Source organism: Mizuhopecten yessoensis, unplaced genomic scaffold (genome assembly GCF_002113885.1).
Source record: "Mizuhopecten yessoensis strain PY_sf001 unplaced genomic scaffold, ASM211388v2 scaffold1945, whole genome shotgun sequence".
Taxonomy (NCBI): Eukaryota; Metazoa; Mollusca; class Bivalvia; order Pectinida; family Pectinidae; genus Mizuhopecten; species Mizuhopecten yessoensis.
The window spans coordinates 163521-190410 of NW_018404300.1; the positions used below are offsets into that span (position 1 = coordinate 163521).

General features: G+C 37.4%; 2 protein-coding genes across 2 annotated transcripts in view; one reads left to right on the forward strand and one right to left on the reverse strand.

The window, feature by feature from the left end:
* The first annotated feature begins 1013 nt into the window (after positions 1–1013).
* On the forward strand, positions 1014–18437 carry LOC110442988 (eukaryotic translation initiation factor 2A-like). Its single transcript, XM_021486901.1, has 17 exons — positions 1014–1112; positions 4413–4482; positions 5024–5095; positions 5483–5601; positions 6363–6462; positions 7716–7798; positions 8216–8316; positions 11052–11280; positions 11697–11765; positions 12237–12338; positions 13814–13988; positions 14399–14571; positions 14762–14872; positions 15134–15213; positions 15343–15468; positions 17810–17875; positions 18217–18437. Exons 1-17 carry the CDS (start codon positions 1094–1096, stop codon positions 18289–18291), a joined length of 1770 nt encoding a protein of 589 aa, XP_021342576.1. The 5' UTR covers positions 1014–1093; the 3' UTR covers positions 18292–18437.
* Positions 18438–20483: 2046 nt separating this feature from the next.
* The window catches only part of LOC110442902 (mitochondrial import inner membrane translocase subunit TIM14-like), an 8096-nt gene continuing 1689 nt past the window's right edge, over positions 20484–26890 (reverse strand). Inside the window, exons 2-6 of the mRNA XM_021486769.1 lie at positions 25232–25280; positions 23634–23707; positions 22616–22692; positions 22227–22297; positions 20484–21300 (exon numbers count right to left, since the gene is read on the reverse strand). Of these exons, the coding sequence (XP_021342444.1) occupies positions 21230–21300; positions 22227–22297; positions 22616–22692; positions 23634–23707; positions 25232–25280 (342 nt within the window). The 3' untranslated portion in view covers positions 20484–21229. The remainder of the gene's footprint in view (positions 21301–22226; positions 22298–22615; positions 22693–23633; positions 23708–25231; positions 25281–26890) is intronic.

A 26890-nucleotide genomic window follows, 5' to 3' on the forward strand; every position in this document is an offset into this window, starting at 1 on the left:
ATTAAAATATAAATCACACAGTATGCAGTGCCAGGAACATTTGTGCATTTCATTTGGTTGAATTTATATCATTATAATCTGTCCAGATGGAAATGAGAATTCGTTAAAATGTCTTTGAAAGTGCAAATCATCAGACAGAAACAGCATTATACTATTAACCAAGTACTATTTTTTTCTCTAAATGATCATGAGTAAATAATAATGAATATTTTACATATTGCGACGAATAATCGTAGCAGTCTTATAAAAATATTCCATATATTCCCCCAAATATACAGTATGAGACGGATCTACAATAATGTCTCATTGATTGATGCTTTTAAAAATATTATATGAGGTTTATCAAGCTAACAATGTGCGACAATATTGCAATCACCATATTATCATATACAAAATAAGAACATAAGAGCAAAATATTTCTTGTCAGATATTCAGAAAATGCATCCTCTTGAGATGTATGTATCTAAAAGGAAATATAAAATATCAATAATAAAAGAGCAAACATTAAGATTAAACACCCATCATTATCCCAAACCAGACATAAACAATACAATATGTTTGACATGACACGTAGGGACAAAATCGGGAGCGTCAGGTGTTACAGTCACACGTTATTAAATTCATTCTCACCAAGGACTTTGGAACGTTCCCTCGAGTCGTGATGTTTTTGCTGTGCTTGTCGCTAGCGATTCTCATTCTTTGTTTTGCAGCCATGGTTCTAGAATCCCTTGCTCTCGACGAAAGATGTAGAATGTCAGAGATAGCTGCAACGTCCAAACCTTACGACTTACACGTCAATGTTGTGAAAAGGAAGTTGACCGATTTGCTTTCAATTACTCCGACCAAATAAATAGTGCCTAAATAGAGTTGGTTACCAGACTTTTTAGGCTTTTATTTAAAAGTATCTTATATTTTGCAAAAAAAATGAAACAAAACATTAATTTGTTAAATAGTGTTCACAAAAATGATTAGTATTAGTATAAAAGAACTCGCGTATGAATATTCACCTACGTATTATCGCGAGATTATAACGAGACTTTTCGTGATTTACTCGATCATTCTGAAAAAAGCAGATGTGTTCCGATAGACAAAAATGGCACCTCCCTTGACACGTGAGTTTATCGCGACTTGCTTATCATCGGTTTATGCCATGTAGTGCTTAATATAGTACATATATACGGAGTTGTTGTATGAGAATCTGACTTATCTAATTCAACCTCAAATGAGACTTTACACCAAAACTCCCTATAAATTATTCAATTAATGTTGTAATATAGGAATGGAAAATGACCGGGATTCGAACCAGCGACCCACCGAACTTTAGACGGACGAAGTTTCTGTTGAGCTAACTAAATAAAGATATATTTAGAATCATATATATTAAAATATACTTGAGGATTGACCTTTTTTTATAAAGAAATAACGCAAACTAGCAATCATAAGTCAGCTTTTTAGTCACGTCTGGACCCCTCAATATACTTGCCAAAAATTTCTGAGGTCAGCCTCTGTTCTGATTAGCCTGGGTTTCCGCAGGCCCAGACACCAGATCTATCTATCTGTATGTTATATTCCACCAAGTCCAAAATGGCTTTAATGTGGAGGGGGCCTGAGGATCTGCGCCTGTTGTTTTCTTTCAAGTTCAAATAGTTAAACGGGTTACGCAAAAGGGGCCTAATTACACAATCAAGGTCCTAGTAGCAGCATTAACAATCAATCAGCTGATGATGACCATAATTCCGATAAAAAATAGCCAAGCGCAGTGGGCTCTTATGTTATAGGAGTAAGGTGTCTCCTTGTTAAGCTTTACCAAATGAGCACCTATGATTGACCCAGTCCAGCTCCCCTACATATAGAACATGGTATTAATGTTAATTCCTGGCAATAATAAATAAATCGTCTCGTCAGAAGATACGAGCTGTTGAAAATTTGAAATTGCTTTTCATAGATTAAATTTATCAGAGTAACTCAGTAACCTGCAAAGTTATCATACACATCCTACCTATTAAAAACCTGACCCTTATTGACCCTTTCCACATACACACAGAAATAGTGCATATACTTAAAAGCAAATTAATCAACTGTGGATGCAAGTAGATCTGGACCAGTTGCTTGCAATAAATTGTCCCTTTCCTTATAGCATTCTAGTTCCTCCTAAAGATTCTCTCTTTATCATCTTATTGTCGATCACCTATAGAGTGTGACATATGGGGCCTGTTCGTGTATTTGTCTAAATGTAATATTTCGGGGGTAAAAATTGACGGATTTATGAATGTTAATGCAGGCCTTGAAAGTCTTTGCCAAGGCTTGCCAGTAAATAAATGATCATCTCTGCTTCAACTGCTTGGAACATGATTAACAATTAAAAGCGACCTTGGTAATAGAGTTAACCTCTCTACTGTCTGGGGTTGATATCCTAACTGTTTCTTCCATGAAAAAACAGTTAACTTGCACAGGCGGTTTTCCAGGCCACCTTTCACCTCACCCAATCCCTCACCCTACCCCTCATTAAATTCACATTAAAAAACAGGTATAACACTGTGTCNGGGGGGGGGGGGGGGGGGGGGGGGGGGGAAGGATGTCTGGACAGTCTGGTTCACATCGGTCATAGATTGTGGTACATGTACTTGGGGAAAATGTGTTGCCCTTGTTCTCGAGTCAAAGTTCTGCTATATTTTGGTCATTATTTGTTGCTTGATCTTGTAAAATATTATCGGCCATTTTTACCCTTCTGTAAGATGGAAAAGGTTTCAAGTGCAACTCCCAACATTTTTTTTCTTCTGAAAGTTAAAGTGTCCCAAAGAGATGTAGGGGCTGACTCCCCCCACCACTTTTAGTGCACATCTTTGAAACAGGTGAAATCCTCAGTCATTAACCATATGTACAATTGCTAATAAATGTATGAAAATTAAATACAGATATCCTACCAGGAATATGTTCTGCCCATAGGGAAATAGTCCCGGGGTCATATAACATGGAAATGGTTCAGATACCTACCTTATAACCATATATACAATTGCTGAGTATGAAAATATGGATACACATATAGCTACAAGGATTGGCCTCAGAGACTTGTCCCTGGGTCATAACTTTGAAGTGATTGAGATGTCCACCCATATATTAATACAGATATGCAACTGTGATTTGCCCAGGGTTTGCCCCGCACCCTGGTGACACCGTCTCTGGGTCAAAACATGGAATAGCTGATATACCCACCCTTTTATCAGATATATACATGTACAATCAATTGCTGGGGTTGAAAAGATGAACAAGGTCGTGGTATCAGAATTGACATTTGGGTCTGACTCCACACTTAGTTGCTTAGTCCCAGGGTGATGAACCTGGAAACATTTGAGATTCCTACAATACCCTGTAACAAAACATATACACAATATTGGTGTCAAGTGACCAGCAGTCTCCAATACCTGATCTCATAACATATCAAGGATCCCTGTCCCACTGCACTCTAGTTTTATACATACAGTAGCCCCCCTTAATGTTGTTTTGGGCCATGCCAGGACACTTTCATTGGCCAATCAACTCGGTCGGTTAGGGAGACCGTATAACAAGTCCTGGGTTTGAATCTGATGTCTCGATCTACTTACATGTAACCTTTATATCACAGAATACTACTCATTGTAGTTTGTTTATACCACCTTTATTATTTTTTCGTAAAGTCATAAAAGGAATGGTTTTCTTTACAGAAATTATTTAAAAAAGCTATAGTTATGTTGGGAAAAACTATTTCTCATGCATACTTACAGTTTTTGGCAGTGATACGAGGATCCTTAACAGAAAAGCTATAATCTTTAATCTCCTTGTGATAAATAGTTTTTACAAGTGAGCTATTACAATGTACAGTTTTTAAAGGTGTCAGCATATGCATAAATATTTTTTGCATACATTGTAATTAGTTTAGGACAGAAAGTATAGTACTATGACCTCCATAGAAAATTAATTGAAATTTAACAATGAAGTTAACATTGCTTTCCATGGAGCTCCGTTCATTGCTCAAACATTGATAATGTATTTGTTACATATATAATATTGTAAGATTCCTTCATGCTCAGGGGTGTAGGATACGGAAATTCTGTCCTCTGGATTTTCAAATTTGGCAAAACCCTCGGCCGAGGGTGGAATTTCCCTATCCTACACCCTTGGTATTTTTCTCTCATTCCACCTACCAGAATAAGCTCAGAAACCAGGAAAAGGTTTTTAATTTCATCACGTCGCCTTTTCCGCATTGCGGCATCGGAGAGTTCCAAATTTGTAATGTTGGCTATTGTCGAGCCATTGTGACGCCATGTCACATGAAATGGGGTGTAAGATTGAAATTTCCTGCACCCCTTTCTTACCCTGGACAGCTCTATCTTACACACATTGAAATGAGAGAAATATATATCTTGCTGTTGCAGTTCGTGGCACCGATGGAATATGGATGGTCAATGGACCGCCAGATATTGGAACAGCCGCACAGTTCCCAGGGTACGTCATTTTTATATGCTGGTCTTGATGAGATATGTAGTTAGGTATTACTATGATTTTGTCTGGTCGTAAACTTACTGCCAAGATTATTTGTCAATCAAATTTTATCTGATAACTTTAAAACCTGATAGGCAATTCCTACTTCATACACAATTTGATCTGCAATAACACTTTGTTAATTTTATGGCTTTGACAACTCCTACACTTTGCTTTAAAAGCAGATTATGATATGTATCTGTACATTTTTATTTGTCTTGATGGGAAATGCCAAAGGAAAAGAACTTCATGGAGCTTAATATATGTTTGATCATAAGACAACGGGGTACCATCCTCCTGTATCTGTCGGGACGCTTTAATTAGGCACTAAGTCAAAGGTCACAGTTCAAATTTTTACAAGTTCTAACTCAACTTTTCTGTTGATTTGGATACTAGATTTTAAATTTGGTCCGTGCATCACTTTGATGTTTTGTGGTGAACATGCACAGGAAACAGTAATATTTAGATTAATTTGAGTGTTCAGACGGTGCGATGTGTTTTATAGGGAGAAGTCAAAGTGTCGGTGTATGGCCTACAGTAATGATGGATCTCGTCTTGCCTGGTGTACTGAGGATCAGTGAGTACAATTATTCTTGACTTGAAATTGCTTGAAACATAATTTTGGTGACTAGCTCAAATGTCTAAGAATTTCCCTATTTACCAATGCATCTGACATAAAAAAATGAAGGAAAAAAATGAGTTAACAGATTACGTTTTTTGCTCAAAACGATACTTTCATTTAATATCACACTGCATAGGAAATAACTGCATAGACAACTTAGTATATGACTATCGCCTCGGTCAATATCAGAGCATACATTCACCAAGTAAAAAGTCCATAATTGTATAATATCTGTTAAGGCCTTAATCCCAGCCATGCTTTCATGGTCAATTAATTACATTGTATAATTTTCATCTCTGATACAATATAATAATGAATCTGACTCTTTGTTTTGTGTTTCAGGCTCACCATTATCAACACAACCTCTTTTAAAAACGTTTTCCAACTTGACATCAACAAGGTCGTGTGTATGAAGTTTTCTCCCAAGGCGACAATACTGGTGATGTGGCAGAATTACACCGGTAAGTCTCTCACTCAAGTTAGCTCTGAAAAATGATGTTCGTTATTTTGAAAAACCATAGAGGAGTACTCAGGACAGTGACAATAAGTATAGCACTAACATTCATGTTACTACTGTTTATCTGATTTTGCAAAAGCACCATCCAAAACAAAGATTTTAGAGTTGGCTATGAAGTGTTATATATAAAAGTAAATGCAATGACTTTAAAAAGCCGTTTTAATGCAGATTTAAACTATTCTGAATTATCTAATGATACTAAGCACTTTGGTTACTCCGTGCAGGTTTGGAGAATGAGTATGCTTGCTGACTTATGTGCCCCACTCCCCAGTATAGGTTACTCCATGCAGGTTTGGAGAATGAGTATGCTTGCTGACTTATGTGCCCCCACTCCCCAGTATAGGTTACTCCGTGCAGGTTTGGAGAATGAGTATGCTTGCTGACTTATGTGGCCCCACTACCCAGTGTAGGTTACTCCATGCAGGTTTGGAGAATGAGTATGCTTGCTGACTTACGTGCCCCCACTCCCCAGTATAGGTTACTCCATGCAGGTTTGGAGAATGAATATGCTTGCTGACTTATGTGGCCCCACTCCCCAGTATACTCAACAAAGATAGAGAAGTAATCAAACTCTGTGAGTTTGTCCCTATATTAAACCTGACATAACTGGACAGCTGTAATCTAACAACAGTACACCAGAAGTAATACAATATTCAGTTTTATCTGACTGTAAATTGATGTTTTATTTCAATTTGTGTATTTCAGTTAACCCGGAAACTAAACAAGGAAACCCGAACCTACACCTATACGACATCACCACAGGCGTCATGCTCCGCAGCTTCATACAGAAAAAACAGAAAAACTGGTCAGTCAACCATTATACTCCTCATGGCCTTATTACAGGTCAGAGTCAGGATTCCATTATACTCCTCAGGGCCTTATTACAGGTCAGAGTCAGGATTCCATTATACTCCTAAGGGCCTTATATTATTACAGGTCAGAGTCAGGATTCCATTATACTCCTCAGGGCCTTATTACAGGTCAGAGTCAGGATTCCATTATCCCCCTCGAGCCTTATTACAGGTCAGAGTCAGGATTCCATTATACTCCGAAGGGCCTTATATTATTACAGGTCAGAGTCAGGATTCCATTATGCTCCTAAGGGCCTTATATTATTACAGGTCAGAGTCAGGATTCCATTATACTCCGAAGGGCCTTATATTATTACAGGTCAGAGTCAGGATTCCATTATGCGCCTCAGGGCCTTATTACAGGTCAGAGTCAGGATTCCATTATACTCCTAGAGCCTTATTACAGGTCTGAGTCAGGATTCCATTATACTCCTCAGGGCCTTATTACAGGTCAGAGTCAGGATTCCATTATGCTCCTCAGGGCCTTATTACAGGTCAGAGTCAGGATTCCATTATACTCCTCGAGCCTTATTACAGGTCAGAGTCAGGATTCCATTATACTCCTCAGGGCCTTATTACAGGTCAGAGTCAGGATTCCATTATACTCCTCGAGCCTTATTACAGGTCAGAGTCAGGATTCCATTATACTCCTCAGGGCCTTATTACAGGTCAGAGTCAGGATTCCATTATACTCCTCAGGGCCTTATTACAGGTCAGAGTCAGGATTCCATTATACTCCTCAGGGCCTTATTACAGGTCAGAGTCAGGATTCCATTATACTCCTCAGGGCCTTATTACAGGTCAGAGTCAGGATTCCATTATACTCCTCAGGGCCTTATTACAGGTCAGAGTCAGGATTCCATTATACTCCTCAGGGCCTTATTACAGGTCAGAGTCAGGATTCCATTATACTCCTCAGGGCCTTATTACAGGTCAGAGTCAGGATTCCATTATACTCCTCAGGGCCTTATTACAGGTCAGAGTCAGGATTCCATTATACTCCTCAGGGCCTTATTACAGGTCAGAGTCAGGATTCCATTATACTCCTCAGGGCCTTATTACAGGTCAGAGTCAGGATTCCATTATACTCCTCGATCCTTATTACAGGTCAGAGTCAGGATTCCATTATACTCCTCGAGCCTCACGATAAGATGTACGTTATCTACATGTATGATGTCATCACATAATAAGGTTTTCTCTCTTACAGGGATCCAAATTGGACAAAGGATGAAGGCGTTTGTTGTCGAAATGTTAACAATGAACTCCATTTTTTTGAAAACAACAAATTTGGTGAGCATTCGATGTCAGTTGTGTTTATATGATATAGATGACTTGTTTTCACTTTCATACAATCATTAGATTGGTATTTATATTACAGATTCGTATTGAAACTACAGTTATGTATATTATAGAATTATTGTTTTGGAAATGTTAACTCTATGTATTAATGTTCACAGTAAAATTTTGGCCTCATTAGGGCCCTTATTAATGAGAGTAATAAGGCAAAATTTAGACCGCAGCGGAAACTTCAACAGTATTCCTTGTATTATAGAGCTGTGTTTTAGTAAGATGTTAATACTGTAGTAGTTTAGTGTTTTTGTACAGTTATCAAAACAAACAGGCAGAATTTTGTCAAGCATATCCTCAGTAAGAACAAAGCTACCAGTTGTATCAAGCAAAGAATGTATTGTAGAAGTACTTTTTCAGATGAGATCAAAGTGAAGTTGTTGATGCAGAAGATATCGGAGTACAGTCTGGCGGAGAGTGATCCTCCATACGTGGTGGCTGGTTATGTACCTGGAGCCAAGGTGAGATTTACCAGGGGTTTTTTCCCTTAGTTTTATAGATGGATATAGGCTGCTTCCCCTAAAAAGTGCTTTATTGTCCCAAAATGAAGAAAAATTGAGGATTATCTTCCCAATTTCAATAAAGATAAAAATATCAATTCCCTATTTTCCCAATTTATGTAGGAACAGGTTGTTGCAAAATTTAGGTAGAAAAATATGCTGTTAACCCTTTCACCACTTTAGACCATAATGGACTTATCCATATCAAGGCATGGTAGAGTTTCTGCATGCATGTGACAGTGGAGAAATGCCAGCAAAGGAGTTAACACATAATACTAGAGGCTTAGATTATATATAGATAGAATGTTTAACACAGTACTTTGTATGTTTCAGTGCTCGCCATCCTTTGTTAGAGTTAATGTTTAACACAGTACTTTGTATGTTTCAGTGCTCGCCATCCTTTGTTAGAGTTAATGTTTAACACAGTACTTTATATGTTCCAGGGCTCGCCATCCTTTGTTAGAGTATATGTTTAACACAGTACTTTGTATGTTTCAGGGCTCGCCATCCTTTGTAAGAGTTAATGTTTAACACAGTACTTTGTATGTTTCAGGGCTCGCCATCCTTTGTAAGAGTTAATGTTTAACACAGAACTTTGTATGTTCCAGGGCTCGCCATCCTTTGTAAGAGTATATGTTTAACACAGTACTTTGTATGTTTCAGGGCTAGCCATCCTTTGTAAGAGTTAATGTTTAACACAGTACTTTGTATGTTCCAGGGCTCGCCATCCTTTGTAAGAGTATATGTTTAACACAGTACTTTGTATGTTCCAGGGCTCGCCATCCTTTGTAAGAGTATATGTTTAACACAGTACTTTGTATGTTTCAGGGCTCGCCATACTTTGTTAGAGGTATTGTTTAACACAGTACTTTGTATGTTCCAGGACTCTACATCCTTTGTTAGAGTTTATGTTTAACACAGTACTGTGTATGTTCCAGGGCTCGCCATCCTTTGTTAGAGTATATGTTTAACACGGTACTCTGTATGTTCCAGGGCTCGCCATACTTTGTTAGAGTTTATGTTTAACACAGTACTGTGTATGTTCCAGGGCTCGCCATCCTTTGTTAGAGTATATGTTTAACACGGTACTCTGTATGTTCCAGGGCTCGCCATACTTTGTTAGAGTTTATGTTTAACACAGTACTGTGTATGTTCCAGGGCTCGCCATCCTTTGTTAGAGTTAATGGTTAACACAGTACTTTGTATGTTCCAGGGCTCGCCATCATTTGTTAGAGTTTATGTTTAACACAGAACTTTGTATGTTCAAGGGCTCGACATCTTTTGTTAGAGTATATGTTTAACACGGTACTCTGTATGTTCCAGGGCTCGCCATACTTTGTTAGAGTTAATGTTTAAACAGTACTTTGTATGTTCCAGGGCTCGCCATCATTTGTTAGAGTTTATGTTTAACACAGTTCTTTGTATGTTCCAGGGCTCGCCATCCTTTGTTAGAGTTTATGTTTAACACAGTAATTTGTATGTTCCAGGGCTCGCCATCCTTTGTTAGAGTTAATCTTTAACACATTACTTTGTATGTTCCAGGGCTCGCCATCTTTTGTTAGAGTATATGTTTAACACGGTACTCTGTATGTTCCAGGGCTCGCCATACTTTGTTAGAGTTTATGTTTAACACAGTACTGTGTATGTTCCAGGGCTCGCCATCCTTTGTTAGAGTATATGTTTAACACGGTACTCTGTATGTTCCAGGGCTCGCCATACTTTGTTAGAGTTTATGTTTAACACAGTATTTTGTATGTTCCAGGGCTCGCCATCCTTTGTTAGAGTATATGTTTAACACGGTACTCTGTATGTTCCAGGGCTCGCCATACTTTGTTAGAGTTTATGTTTAACACAGTACTGTGTATGTTCCAGGGCTCGCCATCCTTTGTTAGAGTTACTGTTTAACACAGTACTTTGTATGTTCCAGGGCTTGCCATCCTTTGTTAGAGTTAATGTTTAACACAGTACTTTGTATGTTTCATAGCTCGCCATACTTTGTTAGAGTTATTGTTTAACACAGTAATTTGTATGTTCCAGGACTCTACATCCTTTGTTAGAGTTTATGTTTAACACAGTACTTTGTATTTTCCATGGCTCGCCATCCTTTGTTAGAGTTAATGTTTAAACAGTAATTTGTATGTTCCAGGGCTCGCCATCATTTGTTAGAGTTTATGTTTAACACAGAACTTTGTATGTTCAAGGGCTCGACATCTTTTGTTAGAGTATATGTTTAACACGGTACTCTGTATGTTCCAGGGCTCGCCATACTTTGTTAGAGTTTATGTTTAACACAGTACTGTGTATGTTCCAGGGCTCGCCATCCTTTGTTAGAGTATATGTTTAACACAGTACTTTGGATGTTCCAGGGCTCGCCATCCTTTGTAAGAGTATATGTTTAACACAGTACTTTGTATGTTTCAGGGCTCGCCATACTTTGTTAGAGTTAATGTTTAACACAGTACTTTGTATGTTTCAGGGCTCGCCATACTTTGTTAGAGTTATTGTTTAACACAGTACTTTGTATGTTCCAGGACTCTACATCCTTTGTTAGAGTTTATGTTTAACACAGTACTTTGTATGTTCCAGGGCTCGCCATCCTTTGTTAGAGTTAATCTTTAACACATTACTTTGTATGTTCCAGGGCTCGCCATCTTTTGTTAGAGTTCATGTTTAACACATTAGTTTGTATGTTTCAGGGGGCGCCATCCTTTGTTAGAGCCTACCAGTACCCAAACTTCGGGGGCCAGCAGGCTGCTTTGGCCAGTAAAAGTTTTTTTAAGTCGGACACTGTGACGATGCACTGGAATGGTACTGGCACTGCTCTACTAGTCCTCTCCTCCACAGAAGTCTCCGAGCAGAGCTATTACGGTGACCAGGGCCTTCATTTTATATCGACACGCGGGGAAAGCTGTCTTGTACCTAGATGTAGGTTACAACATTGATTTAGTCAATTCATCTTCTTTATATAGAGAAAGCTGGTAGTATGTCAAAATTTAGTCTTTTTTTATAATAGTTTTCAAAAGGAATGACAAGATTGATGAGCTGTCTTCATCTTTCTGTCCCAAGTACAAATAACCTAGTATACACTAACCATGAATACTGTGCATCATGTAACCCATCAATTTCCCCCAAAAAATGGACATTTTACTAGAAAAATATATTAAATTGTATTTGTATTAAACTTTCGAACAACTCCTTCTTCAGAACTGCAATGCTAAGAATCTTGATATTTGTCATTTATGCTCGCTCTCTGGGAAAGAAAGACATCAGATTTATTCAGCTTAATGTTTATGATTTTGATGATGATAAATTGTGATATACAATGTACTTGCTTATTTCAGCTAAGAACGGCCCTGTTTACCATGTAGAGTGGAGTCCTAAGTGTACTGACTTCTGTGTCGTCTATGGGTGTATCCTTATCTCTGCCACAGGCAGACCTGCTTAATGGCTTCACAATAGAAGGTGTATCAAGTCTGGAATTTATTTATAAGAGCAACATCAGGTACTGTTAAGCACATAGCTGTCATGGTATGAACCTTTTGCAATTTAATGATTTTAACCAGTTCACAGAATTTACATTTCTAATTGGTACAGCTGTTACTATGTGTGCATTCATATATGTACTTGGTTCCCAAAAGAAGCAAAGTACAAGTACCAACATATTTTCAACACACATCAAAATTCTGTGAATACGGTGCATATTGTTTGCCAGAAAACAGTTACAAAGTCTATTATTACCATCGAGTTGCTAGCCATTTTTACTGCAGCCATTTCAGTTTACAAAGAGTACATGTCTCGGTCACCAAGATGTTTGTTACCACTTATTTGTTAATCCTTGTTTTAGATGTTAATCATTTACAGATTTCCTTAACTTCACTCAGTCATGCCAGCAAAGGCCACATTGTACAACCTCAAGTCAGAGCCCCTGTTTGACTTCGGAACGGGGCCTCGTAACGTAGCTTACTTCAATCCTCAGGGATCTAATATCCTTTACTGTTACTCTGTCATGGATGACAATATATGTAGCGGTGTATGAAGTGGATTCTACAAGAAAGTCACTAATAAAATCTCTCACCCCCTTGAGCCGAGTGTTTGGCAACTTAAGAATCTTTCCCCGAGGGTTGAGATTCCCCTATGTCACCAGCAAGGGGTAAATGATTCTTTTTCTCTTACCTTGTTCTCCTATTGTGTATCATATTCACAATGTAATGATAACGTTACATGCTAAATTCAGGGTTGACGTGACGTTGATGGATTGTTGACGTGACGTCATTGTATTGTTGAAGTGACGTCATACCATTGTTATGAATTGGGGAATTCCCCGTCTGAACCCTAGGGTGAGACAAGGAAATCTCACACCGGTAAAAGTGTGGATAGACCCGTCCAGGGTAAGAGAAAAAGTTATCACTAATACAGTGCTAGATTGTAGTAAGGGTTGTTCCAGAGTTAACCTTTAGGGTGGGGGTTGGAGGCACTTTTCAGAGACCCCTTCACCCATAAAATCCTAAAAGTGATTTATTATAAGGAATGGTAGGCAGATCTCGGCTGCTTTCGTTTATTGCAATTCAAACAGTTGGACTGGTTCGTCTATAAGGTCGGACCTAGTAAATTTATGCAGCTTTGAGATGTGCCTTAACAAAGCCTTTAAAGGCCTGCATAAACATTTGCAGGTCCACCAGGATTTATATCCGAAATGTTAAATTTAAAAACAGACAAACAGGTTGTTCTGCATAAACGAACAGGCCCCTGGTACATACAGATCCCTCCAAGATCCCCATACGATAAATTATGGAACAGCCCCAACATAGTCTGTTATAAGATTCCTGCTTTAATTAGTAACAGAAGTCTGCTTTCGAGCTCAGGTTAACCTGTTGTATTGTATGTTCATTTTATTGTTGCTAACATTGATTATAAAATGTCTGTACCCTGAGAGTGACATAGGAAATTCTTCACCTGAAGGGGTAATATTCAGCATGAAGTTCTGCCAAAGTCTGATGTTTTGGTATCTCCCCCTGGGTTAAGATTTTCTTTTCAACTCCTAAAGAGGGGAGCAAGTGTTTGTTTAATATCCCCAAAAATGATGTCTGGGTTAGGTTGGGTTGGGTTGGGGGAGTAACCTTTTTATGCAAGCTGACTAGGTATAACATGAGGTTATTAGATTAGAAAGGCGATGATCAAATGTTCATGTAGCTTGTCTTCACACTAGGGGTTGACAGAGAAATCAAGCTAAATTGGGAGACAAAAAAGTGAAGTGTTGGATCAAGTATTATCAATGATGACATCTATTATAAACTTATTTCTGATCACAGTTTAATGACTTACCTATTTATGTACTACAGTCTGATGGTGTTTCTGATGGTTCTGTTTTATTATGTTGTTAAATATGAGGACATTGTAAAAACATTGCTAGTTGTTGATGAGATTGCTGCATGTGTTTTGATATTCCTTAACCACTCACTCCTCTGCTTGGCTGGATTTGGAAATCTCAGTGGTAACCTAGAGTTTTGGGACACGAAACAACGCAGGCTGATCTGTCAGACTAAAGCACCAGATACCACAGTGTTTCAGTTCCACCCAGACGGGGAACACTTTCTCACAGCTACCACTTCACCGCGACTAAGGGTTGGTAACGGGTAAGATCATCTGTTGTTATTCTGTGTTATTTTGATAGAGTGCAATAGTTTATACGTCCAGGAACTTTTGACTAACAATTTTGTCTATAATTAGTTTCTGACGTAAAATAATTGAAAATTTGAAAGATTTTACTGTTGATTTGCAGAAATGGATTTTATTTAAAATTATTCACAGGCTTTTGTTTCACTGATGACAGTAACACGTTTATAAGAAACCAAAGAGCCTAAGAAATACTATTTTCCACATGAACAATATTGAGGTTTGTAGTGTTTGATATGTAAAATGTCTGCTGTTGTTTTGAATTTGTTTATTCTTCATGATGAGAAACCTCAAAGTATAACTGCTGAGGAATTACTATGTATACAATGTATGACCTCTGACTGTTTTAATTGAACTTGCATGTGTATAGGTACCGTATATGGCACTTCACGGGTTCGCTGCTGCAGCAGGTCAATGTTGGCAGTGATAAGGAATTATTAGAGATTAAGTGGCAGCCTGTCGCGGAGGGAACCTTCCCAGAGCGAGTCCTCAACTACAAAGCTGCGCAGGCCATGGCAGCAGAGGTGAACCCAGTAGCCGGAGGTAGGTTTCACCAGAGGTCAGGTCATAGGACAAAGGTCAAGAATAATCTATACCTGTAAGATCAGTTATGTAGTCTTTTTCCTTAGACAGGAAGTGTATATGTCAACTTTTAGGAGTGTAATAGAACTATTTGATGTAATTGAAACCTAGGGTGTTTTAGTCATTCAGAATAGTGACTTTTATGTTACAGTAAAAGGTGGTGTTTATCGTCCCCCTCAAGCCCGGGGCACAGAGCCGTCATTCAAGCTACATGACTATGAGGCTCCGTCGGACCCTAACAAGAAACAGCCAACAGACACTAGTAAGTAGGATGATTATGTGGATCAGACAAACTGAAATGTAAAGATATCCCAAAACTTGTCATTTTACTTCCTTTAGTGCAAGCTATGTGTTCTAAATATGTAGTGTTGACAAGCTTCTCTTGTTTTTTGAAAGTTTGAGTTATAAATTTATTTTTTACTTTTTATTAAACCTGATGTTTCCCCTTTCCAGTACACATACTATATCCAGAAAATTGGAGGGTAGGCAACACAAATTTTCATCGAGCAACTTTTTTTTTCAGCTGAAAATAAATCTGCAAGTAAAAATAAGAAGAAGAGGGAAGCAAGAAAGGCAAAGATGGCTCAATCAAATGAAGAAGGAGTAAGTGTTTACTAATTTCTGTGTAAGATTTGTTCTGTCAGCCTGAAATGGTGTAGTTCTTAATGATTGATCCTATAACTTTCTGATAAATTGCCTTAAAGAATAAATCAGGTTATGACTTGTTTGCAGAGTGAAGCCTCATGTCCTACCCCATCGATGTCATCAACCCCAGCATCGGCCATGGGAGCAGTTGTCTCACAGGCGCCCTCTACTGGTGACCCTGATAAGGATAAGAAGGCTCGCAACCTCAGAAAGGTAAGCACGGACATAGTTTGCATATATCTGATAAGGCCTGCAATCTCTAAAACTGATGCATACACACAGGCCGGAAACTATGAGATTAGACAGTGTCCTATACCAGTCTTCCGGTCCAAACTAAGGTTTTGACAAGGTGTCAAAGCTTCAATAACTACAACGAGTGTCCTTGCAAAATAACTTCTGATTTACTAAGATTTTCTTTTTCATAAACTTCATAAAAGATGTACTTTGATTAGACAAGTTGTCCGGATACCCCTAATACTATCAAAATGTTTGTATGCTTCAAAAATTCTATAAAGGGGATGACCGTGATGTATGGAACATTGCTAGGTTGTAATTATGTTGTATGTCAAAATTATCAGGTTTAGCCAAACAACTTTGGATTGAATCAGTTCTCACTAAAGGGTTTCCACTGAAGCACTAACAGTTAAAGTCCGTTGTTATAAACATGTTTCTTGCAAAATTTTGTTTAAGGTAATAGGATTGTGTCACCATTTCTCAGTAGAATTTCTTGAAATTTTGTAGTTTATCTTTGAATTAAAGAAATTTTTCTGCCACAAAAAAAATATAGGTTGTCACAATTTTAAGGATTTTAAATGGAAATTTATGTAAAAAGGAGTGAATTTTGAAGAAAGAAAAAAATGAAACACATTTTTTTCCAAAATAATGTCAATAAAAATTATATTGACATAGATTAGTATTGCATTAATGTATATCAACTTAATAAATGGTGAAATTGTGTAAAATTAATTATCTATAAACGATTAAAAATTGACATTTTATAATAAAATCATATACACATAGTAATTGCAGGTAAGAGTTATCGTTCTTAAAAAAACTTCACAGTAGTGAAATAGGTAGCCGGTTTCCTGAAGTACAGAAAAATGGACACATTTGACTCATCGATAAAAAACAACTTCTTCTTCTTTATATACGAGGGCTCCATCAGTTTGATGATTATGCCATCGGGGGTCCTATTGTAGAGGCGTGAAGGGGTTATTTATAGTGATTAGGGGTGGGGTTTATTTTTTTTGTGAGGGGTTTATATTTTTTGTGATTTTTTTTGTGTAAGGTATAGATAAAAAGTTAAAATCTAGTGTATGTACTAGTGTGTGATGAGGGCTTCAAGGGCTGTGTAGGGTAAGTGTGCCTTGAAGTCCTCTAGTGTTGTGCATTGGACTGCTGCTAAGGGGAGGAGATTCCATTGTGTTACTGTGTGTGGGAAGAATGAGTATTTGTAGGTGTCCTTTGTAGCAGATATGTGTTTGTATGCGTACGGGTGTACCTGTCTGGTGCGGGGGTCTACAGGTGTGAGTATATGTGTTGGGTTTAAAGCTACGATTCTGTGTATAATTTTGTAAAAAAGGATAATTCTAGTGTATAAGCGTCGTGTTTGTAGTGTTGGCCATTGAAGTGTGTGGATCATGTCTGTTACGGAACTAGTGTTGTGGTATCTGTTTTGTACGTAGCGTGCTGCTCTTCGTTGTGTTTTTTCTATTTGTTTAATTTGGTTTGTGTTGTGTGGATCCCAAATGGAAGAGCAGTATTCAAGTTTGGGCCTAACTAGTGCTTTGTATGCATGTTCTTTTATATGTGGTGAGTTTATTTTTAGGTTGCGTTTGAGAAAACCTAGGGACCTATTGGCATTGGCTGTGATATTGTTTATGTGTTTGTCCCATCGTAGGTTGTTTTGTAGTGTTAGTCCTAAGTATTTGCTTGTTTCTACTTTGTGTAATGTGTGGTTGTGGAGTTTGTAATCTTGGTGTATTTTGTTGCGTTTCGGTGTAATGTTAAGAATGTTTCATTTGTCGGGGTGAAATTGCATTAACCAGTCTGTCTCCCATTGTCCTGCTGCATCGAGGTCGTGTTGTAGTTTTAATGTGTCTTCTTTGTTGTTTATTGTCTTGTATATTATGCTGTCATCTGCAAATAGTCTAACTGAATTAATGCCTGGATTGGTTTGAAATACTTTAATACACACACACTGTTCTGTCAATAATAATCATACAATATTCATCAGTTTAATATTAAACATTAGAATATGCAGAAATTGTGATACTGTCTCCCTACATTGGATTTTCAGCTAGGGATGTACTTCCTATTTCCGTTTATCAATACACTCCTATGACCTTAAAATGAAGTCCTATAATTGTCTGTTTGAAGGACATTGACTCAGGTACACCAAACACTATGTAAATATTTGGCTTAAGTGGAATCATTTCTTTAGTCCCCCGTGTATAACCAATATTTTACTCGATAATTATGTAATTTGAAAACTGCAATTTTCTTTGTAAGGAAAGAGACGGTATATTTGACTGATATGTTTATACCATTACAGAAGCTGCAAGCCATACAGAAACTGAAAGAACAGAAGGCTGCAGGAAAACCGCTGGAACTGAACCAGGTAGAGATGTGTATACTGTAAAGATAATGAACTCTGTGCATAGTCCAATTATATAAACAAACATTTGTTATTGTGTTCATTTAGGGCTAAACAATGTGCTAAAAAGATATTAAAAAAAGAATAGATCAGGTTTAAACTAAGTGTTTTAAGATGTATATCCTATATTGTTGTTAAGATTAACTATATAAAATATATTAATGATCATCACAGTGAAATTGCATCAATTTTTTCGTAATTTGTGTGTTATATAATTTGTCATGCTATTATTTAAAGTCAGTGTGTTCATTCACCATTGTGAAATTATCATATTTTTGTAAAACATTGATATAATTTCATTTCAGATTGAAAAGCTGAAAACAGAGGACACACTGGTAGCAGAGCTATCAGCACTGGGTCTAGCTGATGACTGGAGTTGATCTTAGGAGGTTTTGTCCATGGTCACTTAAATAAAACACACAGTTACAACCTGGATTGTTTCCCTTTGTTGATCTGCATTGTTTAAGCCAAGCCAGTGTTCAACCATACCTGTGATATCAATGTATTCAATAAAATTTGAAACATACTTGTACATTGCATGATTTTTCCTCTTCATAAACTGCTGGTATTCATACAGAGTCTGGTGGCTCATTAGGGATATCTTCACCATTATGTCTTGGTAGGTAACATCATTTCCTAGGATACCTTCAGGACTGTGTAACATCAACAGCAAATTGTGAGCCAGTTGTGATATTTTCATCATTATCATGTCTTCTTGGTGTTAACTGTAAATAATTTCCTTTTTTTGTTGGGGGGGGGGGGGGGGGGGATTAAATTTATTTTGCATTAATTCACAAAGACTCCAAGAGGCTCCCTTAGCAAAATTTAATGTGAATATTAATTCAATTCATATGTACCATCAATACTGAGGTAGAACCCTCTCAATCAGGAATTCAAGTATTTGCAAACAAAACCGAGACGTATGGTTAGTTTGTGGTGTAATAGAGAGATTTACTGAATGTTTGGGGATCTGTTACTTTCCTCAGCAACATAAGAGATAACATCATGATATATGCATTTCTTTAAAACCGACACTATATCAATTTAAAAGTCTAGTATATGCTATATGAAGCAGTCATTTTATTGGTGTGTTGTCCAGACTGGACATTACCCGATATAATCCCGCACATGTATGTGTGTTATGATTAAATGGTTTGTTTCATTTCACCTCCCTTCATACCGAAGTCCAATCACTACACAATGGATGTCCGCATCACAAGTCTTCATTGTTCAACGTTATCCAACTTAACAGATATATTTGGGAGTGATTTACCACACATATGTCCATACACCCAAGGTCACTTGCTTTCCTATTCACTCTTTTTGGCAGTCATCTTCCAAGGAACCATCGTCAGAATAATATGACCAGATGGGGTGTCCAGCTAACGTATGAAGGTTGGTTAAATGACACTTTAAAATGTCATCTGTTAGCACCATCTTAGAATGACCTTACCTGTTGTACATCTGTGAGCACCATCTCAGAATGACCTTACCTGTTGTATATCTGTGAGCACCATCTCAGAATGACCTTACCTGTTGCAACGACACCCAATTCCTTAACAACGGGATCCAAAACCTGTAATAATGTATCCTTAATACCTTTTATGAATCTTGTCTGTATTGTGATCAGATTGTGTTATGCCTTATATCAGATCTTGCTCTAAACTTTGTGCTGTAATGCTTTAAAAGTCGGTACACAAAAAGTGCTAAAATACATATCGGTACAATCCTTGTTGTCTATGATTTTGTTTTTGTCATTTCTATATATGTAATACTGACTTGATTTCAACTGAAAAATCATGAACTTTAAAGAGCATAGTGCCACCTCTTTGAGGTAAGTGAAATGATATAACCATGAGGGTCCCTTGATTTTTTGTCGAAACAAAGTCACAAATAACACTCAAACCCGCTTCGAATCCCAAGAGACAAGTTTGTCACTCCAAATACACAAAGGGGGATTACTCTGTAAATGATTAATGTCTTCTATAAATACACGGAGGGGGATTACTCTGTAAATGATTAATGTCATATAAATACTCAAAGGGGGATTACTCTGTAAATGATTAATGTCTTCAATAAATACACAAAGGGGGATTACTATGTAAATGATTAATGTCTTCTATAAATACATGAAGGGGGATTACTCTGTAAATGATTTATGTCATAAACACACAATGGCAAAAAATTGAATTGTGTGGAAACACTCAAAAGCTGGAAAGCAAGCTTAAGTGTAAAAGGCAACAGCCTGTCTCGATTTTCCGTAGTAAAATACAAGTTTTTTCCCCCAATATCTTGGTGTACCATCTTTTACCTTCTGTTATATTTTTATGTCAATAGTCTGGACTTACCAAATGGAAAATGATTATTGCAATAGCTTGTATTGATGTTTTAAATTAAAACAGAATTGTTGACATATTTGATTTGCTATGATGCAGAAAATTACTGAATGCAACAGGTACAAAGACGGATGGACCAGCTGGAGTCCAGTACAAGTTTTCTAACTAGTGAACAAACATGTATGATTAACACTACCACAGAGGTATCAATGCATACAAATGACAAGACTAATAAATTAACTAATATAGTTTTATTTCACAAACTTAATATTCAATCTAGACCATCAAGCGTCATGAAAATAGATTTTAAAATTCAAATAATGTTCAAGAACAGTTCCTTTTTAGTACAGTTGGGCTTTGCATCTAGTTGCGAGACTGCCTATATCTGCAGAGAACTGTTAAGCACCATGAACTAATCAAATGTTTCTTCATGGACTTAAGAAAGGTGCAGAATATAATTTGATGTACTTCCTCAGGTTTGATAGGAAATGTCTGTCTGGTGCTATTGCAGAGCCTGGTTCAGGGTGCTCTGTAGAATATTTTGTATTTCCTTGTACACTATACATATTTGACGTTTCTTTGATCCCACACACACCTGCAAACACAATCATCACCTACCCCCCTACACACAAAACACATGACCTCTGGATCAACAGGTGTCGAGTTGTCACCGCCAACTTCCAGGTGTCTGAAAATCAGTGTTAATCGTTTGATGCACAGAAAAACCAACCAATCATCACCTTCTCTACAGTGACAAGTGTTGCTGAACAAGATGGCAATGGATGTCTTGGTTCTGGACAGATGAAATCCAGCTTATGCTGTAAACAGTCCTTTCCCGAAGATATGATAGCATTTCCTTGGTGATTGATAAATCAGATATATGGCGACTGATTTGAAATTAACCTTGTTTTGCATATCGATGATGGAAGAACAACTCCAATTTTATGTCCACTCAACGAAACACTGTTTAATTCAAAATGCCTCATTTCTTTGAACCTGCATCTATGAAATCCTTGGCTTCATTTATTTTGGCTGCTAAATAAGGGGATCCACCTACAAAATTGAAATAAATAAAATATAAAATACTGACTTTAAAGGCTGATAAGACAAAATGCAGTAAAACATAATTACTGACTTCACACCTTCAAATGTACAAGAGGCCCAAAGGGCCTGTATTGCACACCTGGACATTTGAGCAATCATGGGAAAATATTCTCAATGAAAGTAATTTTGCAAATATAACTGTATATTGAGTCTCTCAAGGCTTAACCATGTTCCAGACTGAAAGCTATATATATAAGAAGCTTTATACTACTCTACCCCAGCATGTACTTTGTGCCAGGTAAGCTTATAATTGTAAACATCACTGCTAATGAACTGCATGACTGACATCAGAACATAACATACATGGCCTATCGGGTGTAGTAATAACTTCTTTTACTGTTCGACTACCGAGTTAATCCTCTACTATTTTTTCAGGACCTTAACAGTTTGAGTTGGATGAAAGACTGGAATCTACTAACAAAATACCAGTTCCACCAGTCATCACAATAATACAACATGAACGTTCTTACTCATTTTTGAACTAATAATGTGTTCTTATATGATGGTAAGAAGGATTATAAATGATTTATTTGTTGTTTCTTTATTTGTTATGATGATGACTACCTTTAAACAATTGCTATGTTAAACAAACTTGACTTTCAGGTAATGAACTACCTTAATTATATCCCTTCTGATTGATTCAGTAATATAAAACTTATAGTATACCAGTGTGAGAGATTTTCCTTATGTATCACTACTGATATTCCATTATGAATCAAACTTTTACAAGTCAAATTTCGAATTTTCCTTGATGGTTCCGCAAAGTTCCAAAACATCAAAGTGTGACTATATTAACTTTCAAAACAAGTTCTATATTCTATTGTAGCCTGACAACATTTAATTTTCATTATTATTATACATATAAAACCTCATACCTCGGTCGGGGTGGTTTAGAAGCATGATCCTCTTGTGAGCCTCTTTCACCTTGGACTTGCTGGCGTTGGGGCTACAATATCAAGCTTGGGTTAGAGACATGTATATAAAAGCATCATTCAAATTATTATCAATTTCCAGGTATCACCATTCCTCTCATAACCGTTTCATCAACCCCAGCTTATGGGTTTTATTTTGGCAAATATTTCCACTTTTACAGTATTTCAGCATGTTACAACCCTTTTTACTTCATGATTTGATAAAACACCTTAATTTTGTTGCTATTTCAGAGGTTTTTTTAACCACATATATACATTAAATGTTTATAGTTTACCAGAAATTGAACAAAGTATTATCAATCCCAGTGAGTTGCTATACATGTACCACTTACCTGATACCCAGGATGAGGCCAGCTTCTCGTTTGTTAATTTTCTGATCAAATCCTCCCTTGTAGTATTTACTAAATGACTGAAAAGTAGACAGAAAGAGAATTGAGTCCAAATGTATTGATGGGGATTCCTAAAGTCATGGTAAACATTTGTATAGTAGGTCCCAGGATAAAATAATTGAAGTTAATGAATCGCCAAAAAAATGCCTAACCTTTGTATATGTATTTTTAACTGACTGAGTGCTATCATCCACAACCTCTGTCCTCTAAATCACTCAATGTCTTTATATAGTAGTCTCATTTCAGAACTAACAGTTCTACAAGCAAAAGCTGAAATACAATTTAAGATTTTGAATTTTACTTAAATACATTTATTTTTTTCTAATTTTTATATATTATAATTATTGAAGGAATGGCTTTTGATTTTAGTCAGGTTATGAGGCGGTGATTCTAATTGCATGTAAATCAAATAGATAGCTAAACTGGAATTATCACTTCATGACCTGACTGAAATAGAAATCAGTTCCTTATATTTACAGTCTGTGAATGGTTCAGAACTACTTTATTCATTAGTCTGATCAGCACCTAAAGATACAAATGCCATTTCCAAATTAAATTAATTAACATGTCATTGGTTCATTAAGAGTAACAGCCTGAAATCTGCACAAGCCATGGTTAATTCTGCTCAAGTCAATGTTGCACAATTGTTTCTTATTCACAGAAAATTTGCATAGCTGTGCCCACACGTACACTTGCCATGCTCTATCGTAAGCTTATGAGACGATATTGATACCTCCAACTTGCGGGAACAATTGGTTATTGAGTGAATGTCAGTGCAGACTGTAAGTACCTAACCCTTTCACCACTGTAGACCATAATGGACTCATCCATGTCAATGTATATGCATTGCAGTGTCTACTTAAGTTACATAGGTGTGAAAGGGCTAAAGATAGATATGTATTATCGATATAGAGTATATTTTTTCCACTAAGTACTTTTATATACTGAAACATAAACCTACCCCATTTGGAATTGAATCAAGTGTTTTCTTCAGATGATTTTGGGCATTTTTTCCAAACTTCAAGTAGGCACGGCCTGAAAACAGAACAATGATTAGGTTTTTGTCTGAAGATTACATATCCTATACCAGATGAGGCGTGGGATTTTTCCTTAATATGCCAAATTGTGCAGATCTATAGTTATCTACCGGTTGTTTACACAACTGTGTACAGTACAAAGGAGCCTTGTAGTTGGGTTAAAAACTCTGAAATGTATAAACAAGAGGCCCAGAGGGCCTGTATCGCTCACCTGAATATGTTTAAAATAATTGGTATGAAGTTAAGATATAGCACTCCATGGTGGGTACTGTAAGTATATATAAAATTTCAGAAAGATCCATCCAGTACTTGAGATATAGCGAGAACAAACTTCAAACAGAGCCCCACCCCTATGCACACTCGCTGTTAATACAAAATTGAGTCCCTTTTGCCCAAGGATGCTCCAGACTAAGTTAGGATAAAATCCCCTAATCCCTATGGTAGAAGAAGGTTTATAAAGGTTTTACTTCTATTTCCCCTATTGGGCCCCGCCCCTCAGGTCCCAGGGGGTCCACACCCACCGTTTATAAAAAAAACTTGGTGCCCCTTTACCCAAGGATGTTCCATACCAAATATGGACCAAAACCTTTCATTCCTACAGAAGAAGAAGGATTTTAAAGAATTTGCTATGTTTCCCCTATTGGGCCCTGCCCCTCAGCCCTCAGGGGGGCCAGACCCACCATTTATACAAAATTAAGTCACCTTGGCCCAAGGATGCTCCAGACTAAATTAGGATAATATCCCTTAATCCCTATGGTAGAAGAAGGATTATAAAGGTTTTACCTCTATTTCCCCTATTGGGCCCCGCCCCTCAGGTCCCAGGGGGGCCACACCCACCGTTTATAAAAAAAAATTGGTGCCCCTTTACCCAAGGATGTTCCATACCAAATATGGACCAAAACCTTTCATTCCTACAGAAGAAGAAGGATTTTAAAGAATAATTTGCTATGTTTCCTCTATTGGGCCCGCCCCTCAGGCTCCTGGCGGGCCAGAACCATAGTTTGTTCAAAATTGGTTCCCCTTCACCCAAGGATGCTTCAGACCAAATATGGAACAAATCATTTCATTTCTACAGAAGAAGAAGGATTTTAAAGAATTTGCTATGTTTCCCCTATTGGGCCCTGCCCCTCAGCCCTCAGGGGGGCCAGACCCACCATTTATACAAAATTAAGTCCCCTTGGCCCAAGGATGCTCCAGACTAAATTAGGATAAAATCCCTTAATCCCTACGGTAGAAGAAGGATTTTAAAGGTTTTACCTCTATTTCCCCTATTGGGCCCCGCCCCTCTGCCCCCAGGGGGGCCACACCCACCGTTTATACAAAATTGAGTCCCCTTGGCCTAAAAATTGTGAAAAGAGAAAAGGATTTTTCAGATAAAATTACTGAAATAAATTTGATGGATTACTAATATATATAGCACTCAATAAATGAAATATTTCCACATTAATGATATTTTTAGTGTTTCTCCAAGAAATCGTGGGCAGAATGTTTAAATGTTCTGTCAATGAATTAAATCACTTACCAGCCAGTCCGACAGCTGCCATACCTAGTCCCACCAAAAGAGCACTTGTCTGAAACAGGAATGTAAATATATGTTTTTGATACTTTGAAGGATTTTTATTTCTTCAACCCTAGTTAAAACCTGACATGATCCACTCCATTCAGGTCTTTAGTATTCCCTTAATAATACACAAAACTTGCACCTCAAAGAAGACACCCTGGCAGTATTTATATAGAAAATCTGAACAAAAAATCATCACATTTTCTAAATCACAGACATTTCGATTCAAATCGAAGTAATGACAACTGAAAAATGTACTGCCCCCCCCCCCCCCAGTTAATGTGGAAAGGACTAGGGACTATAATTTCTTTTATTCTTTAAATTTTCGACAGTCGGCTATACTATTTTTGTTGGGCCAGTGACTATACCTCACTTTTGACAACTTTTGGTCGCCTGAGCTAGTCTTTAATCACCATTGGCGAGCAGGCGACCATCCATTTCAGGAACTGCTGCACAACAAGGGAACAAGGGGAACCTACATATAAAATTGAAGAAAGATCCCTCCCGTACTTCCAAAGAAATAGCGATAACAAACTTTCACTATCAAAATCCAAGATGGCTGCCTGTTGGCCATGTTGTTTATCCGATCAGTCTCAAGCGTTGCCCTGCACAGCTAAGAACCAAGGGGAACCTACATATAAAATTTGAGGAAGTTCCCTCTGGTAGTTCTTGAGAAATACTGATAACAAGAATTGTTTAAGGCCGGACAGACCACAGACGCAGGGCAATTTGAATATCAGATGATGGTGGGCTAAAAATTACTACTTGCGTAGGTCAAATTTTGGGTTAAAAATCATGTTCTTTTGCATTTTTTGATGTGGTAACCATGGTTTTCACAAGTCTCAAATCTGGGGAAATCACTTTTTGAAGAAAAAAAAATCATTCTTCTAAAAAAAATGTATTCAAAATGTAGTTTATAAATATATATATATATATGAAGGTGTGTTGTGCAGGATAAATCTGCTATCCATGTTTATCTGATCGAGATAAGAATCAGATTAGGATCGAGCCATTTCTACTGTACTATGCTACCTTTAACCTTGAATGTGGGTCAAGGTCATTCATTTGAACAAACTTGGTAGTCCTTCATCACAGCATGCTACAGGCCCAATTTCAATACCCTGGGCCTTTTGGTTATTGAAAAGTTGTTTGAAGATTTTAAGACATTTGACCCGTGACCTTGAAAGTGGGTCAAGGTTATTCATTTTAACAAACTTGATAGCCCTTATCCCAGCATGCTACAGGCCTAATATCAGTACCCTGGGCTTTTTGGTTGAGAAGAAGTCGTTTAAATTAAAATATTGATGACGGACGCCACCAGGGCATAAGCTCACTTGGCCAGGTGAGCTAAAAACTAATGGTACTTTGATATAAGACATCTTTTCAACCTCTGAAACCTCCAATAAGGGAGATCTTTCTCATTCTACATTTCCAGTGAGGGAGAAAGTGTCTGAAACCGACTGAAACTACTTTGCTCAATTTATCTTTCCCTTTTTAGGTCACCTGAGCTTTAGCTCAAGTGACCTATTGCTATCCGTTTTCGTCCGTCGTCGTCCGTCGTCCGTTAACATTTTACATTTCAAACTTAAAGTCAAGTTCTGCTGGGCCGATTGAACTGAA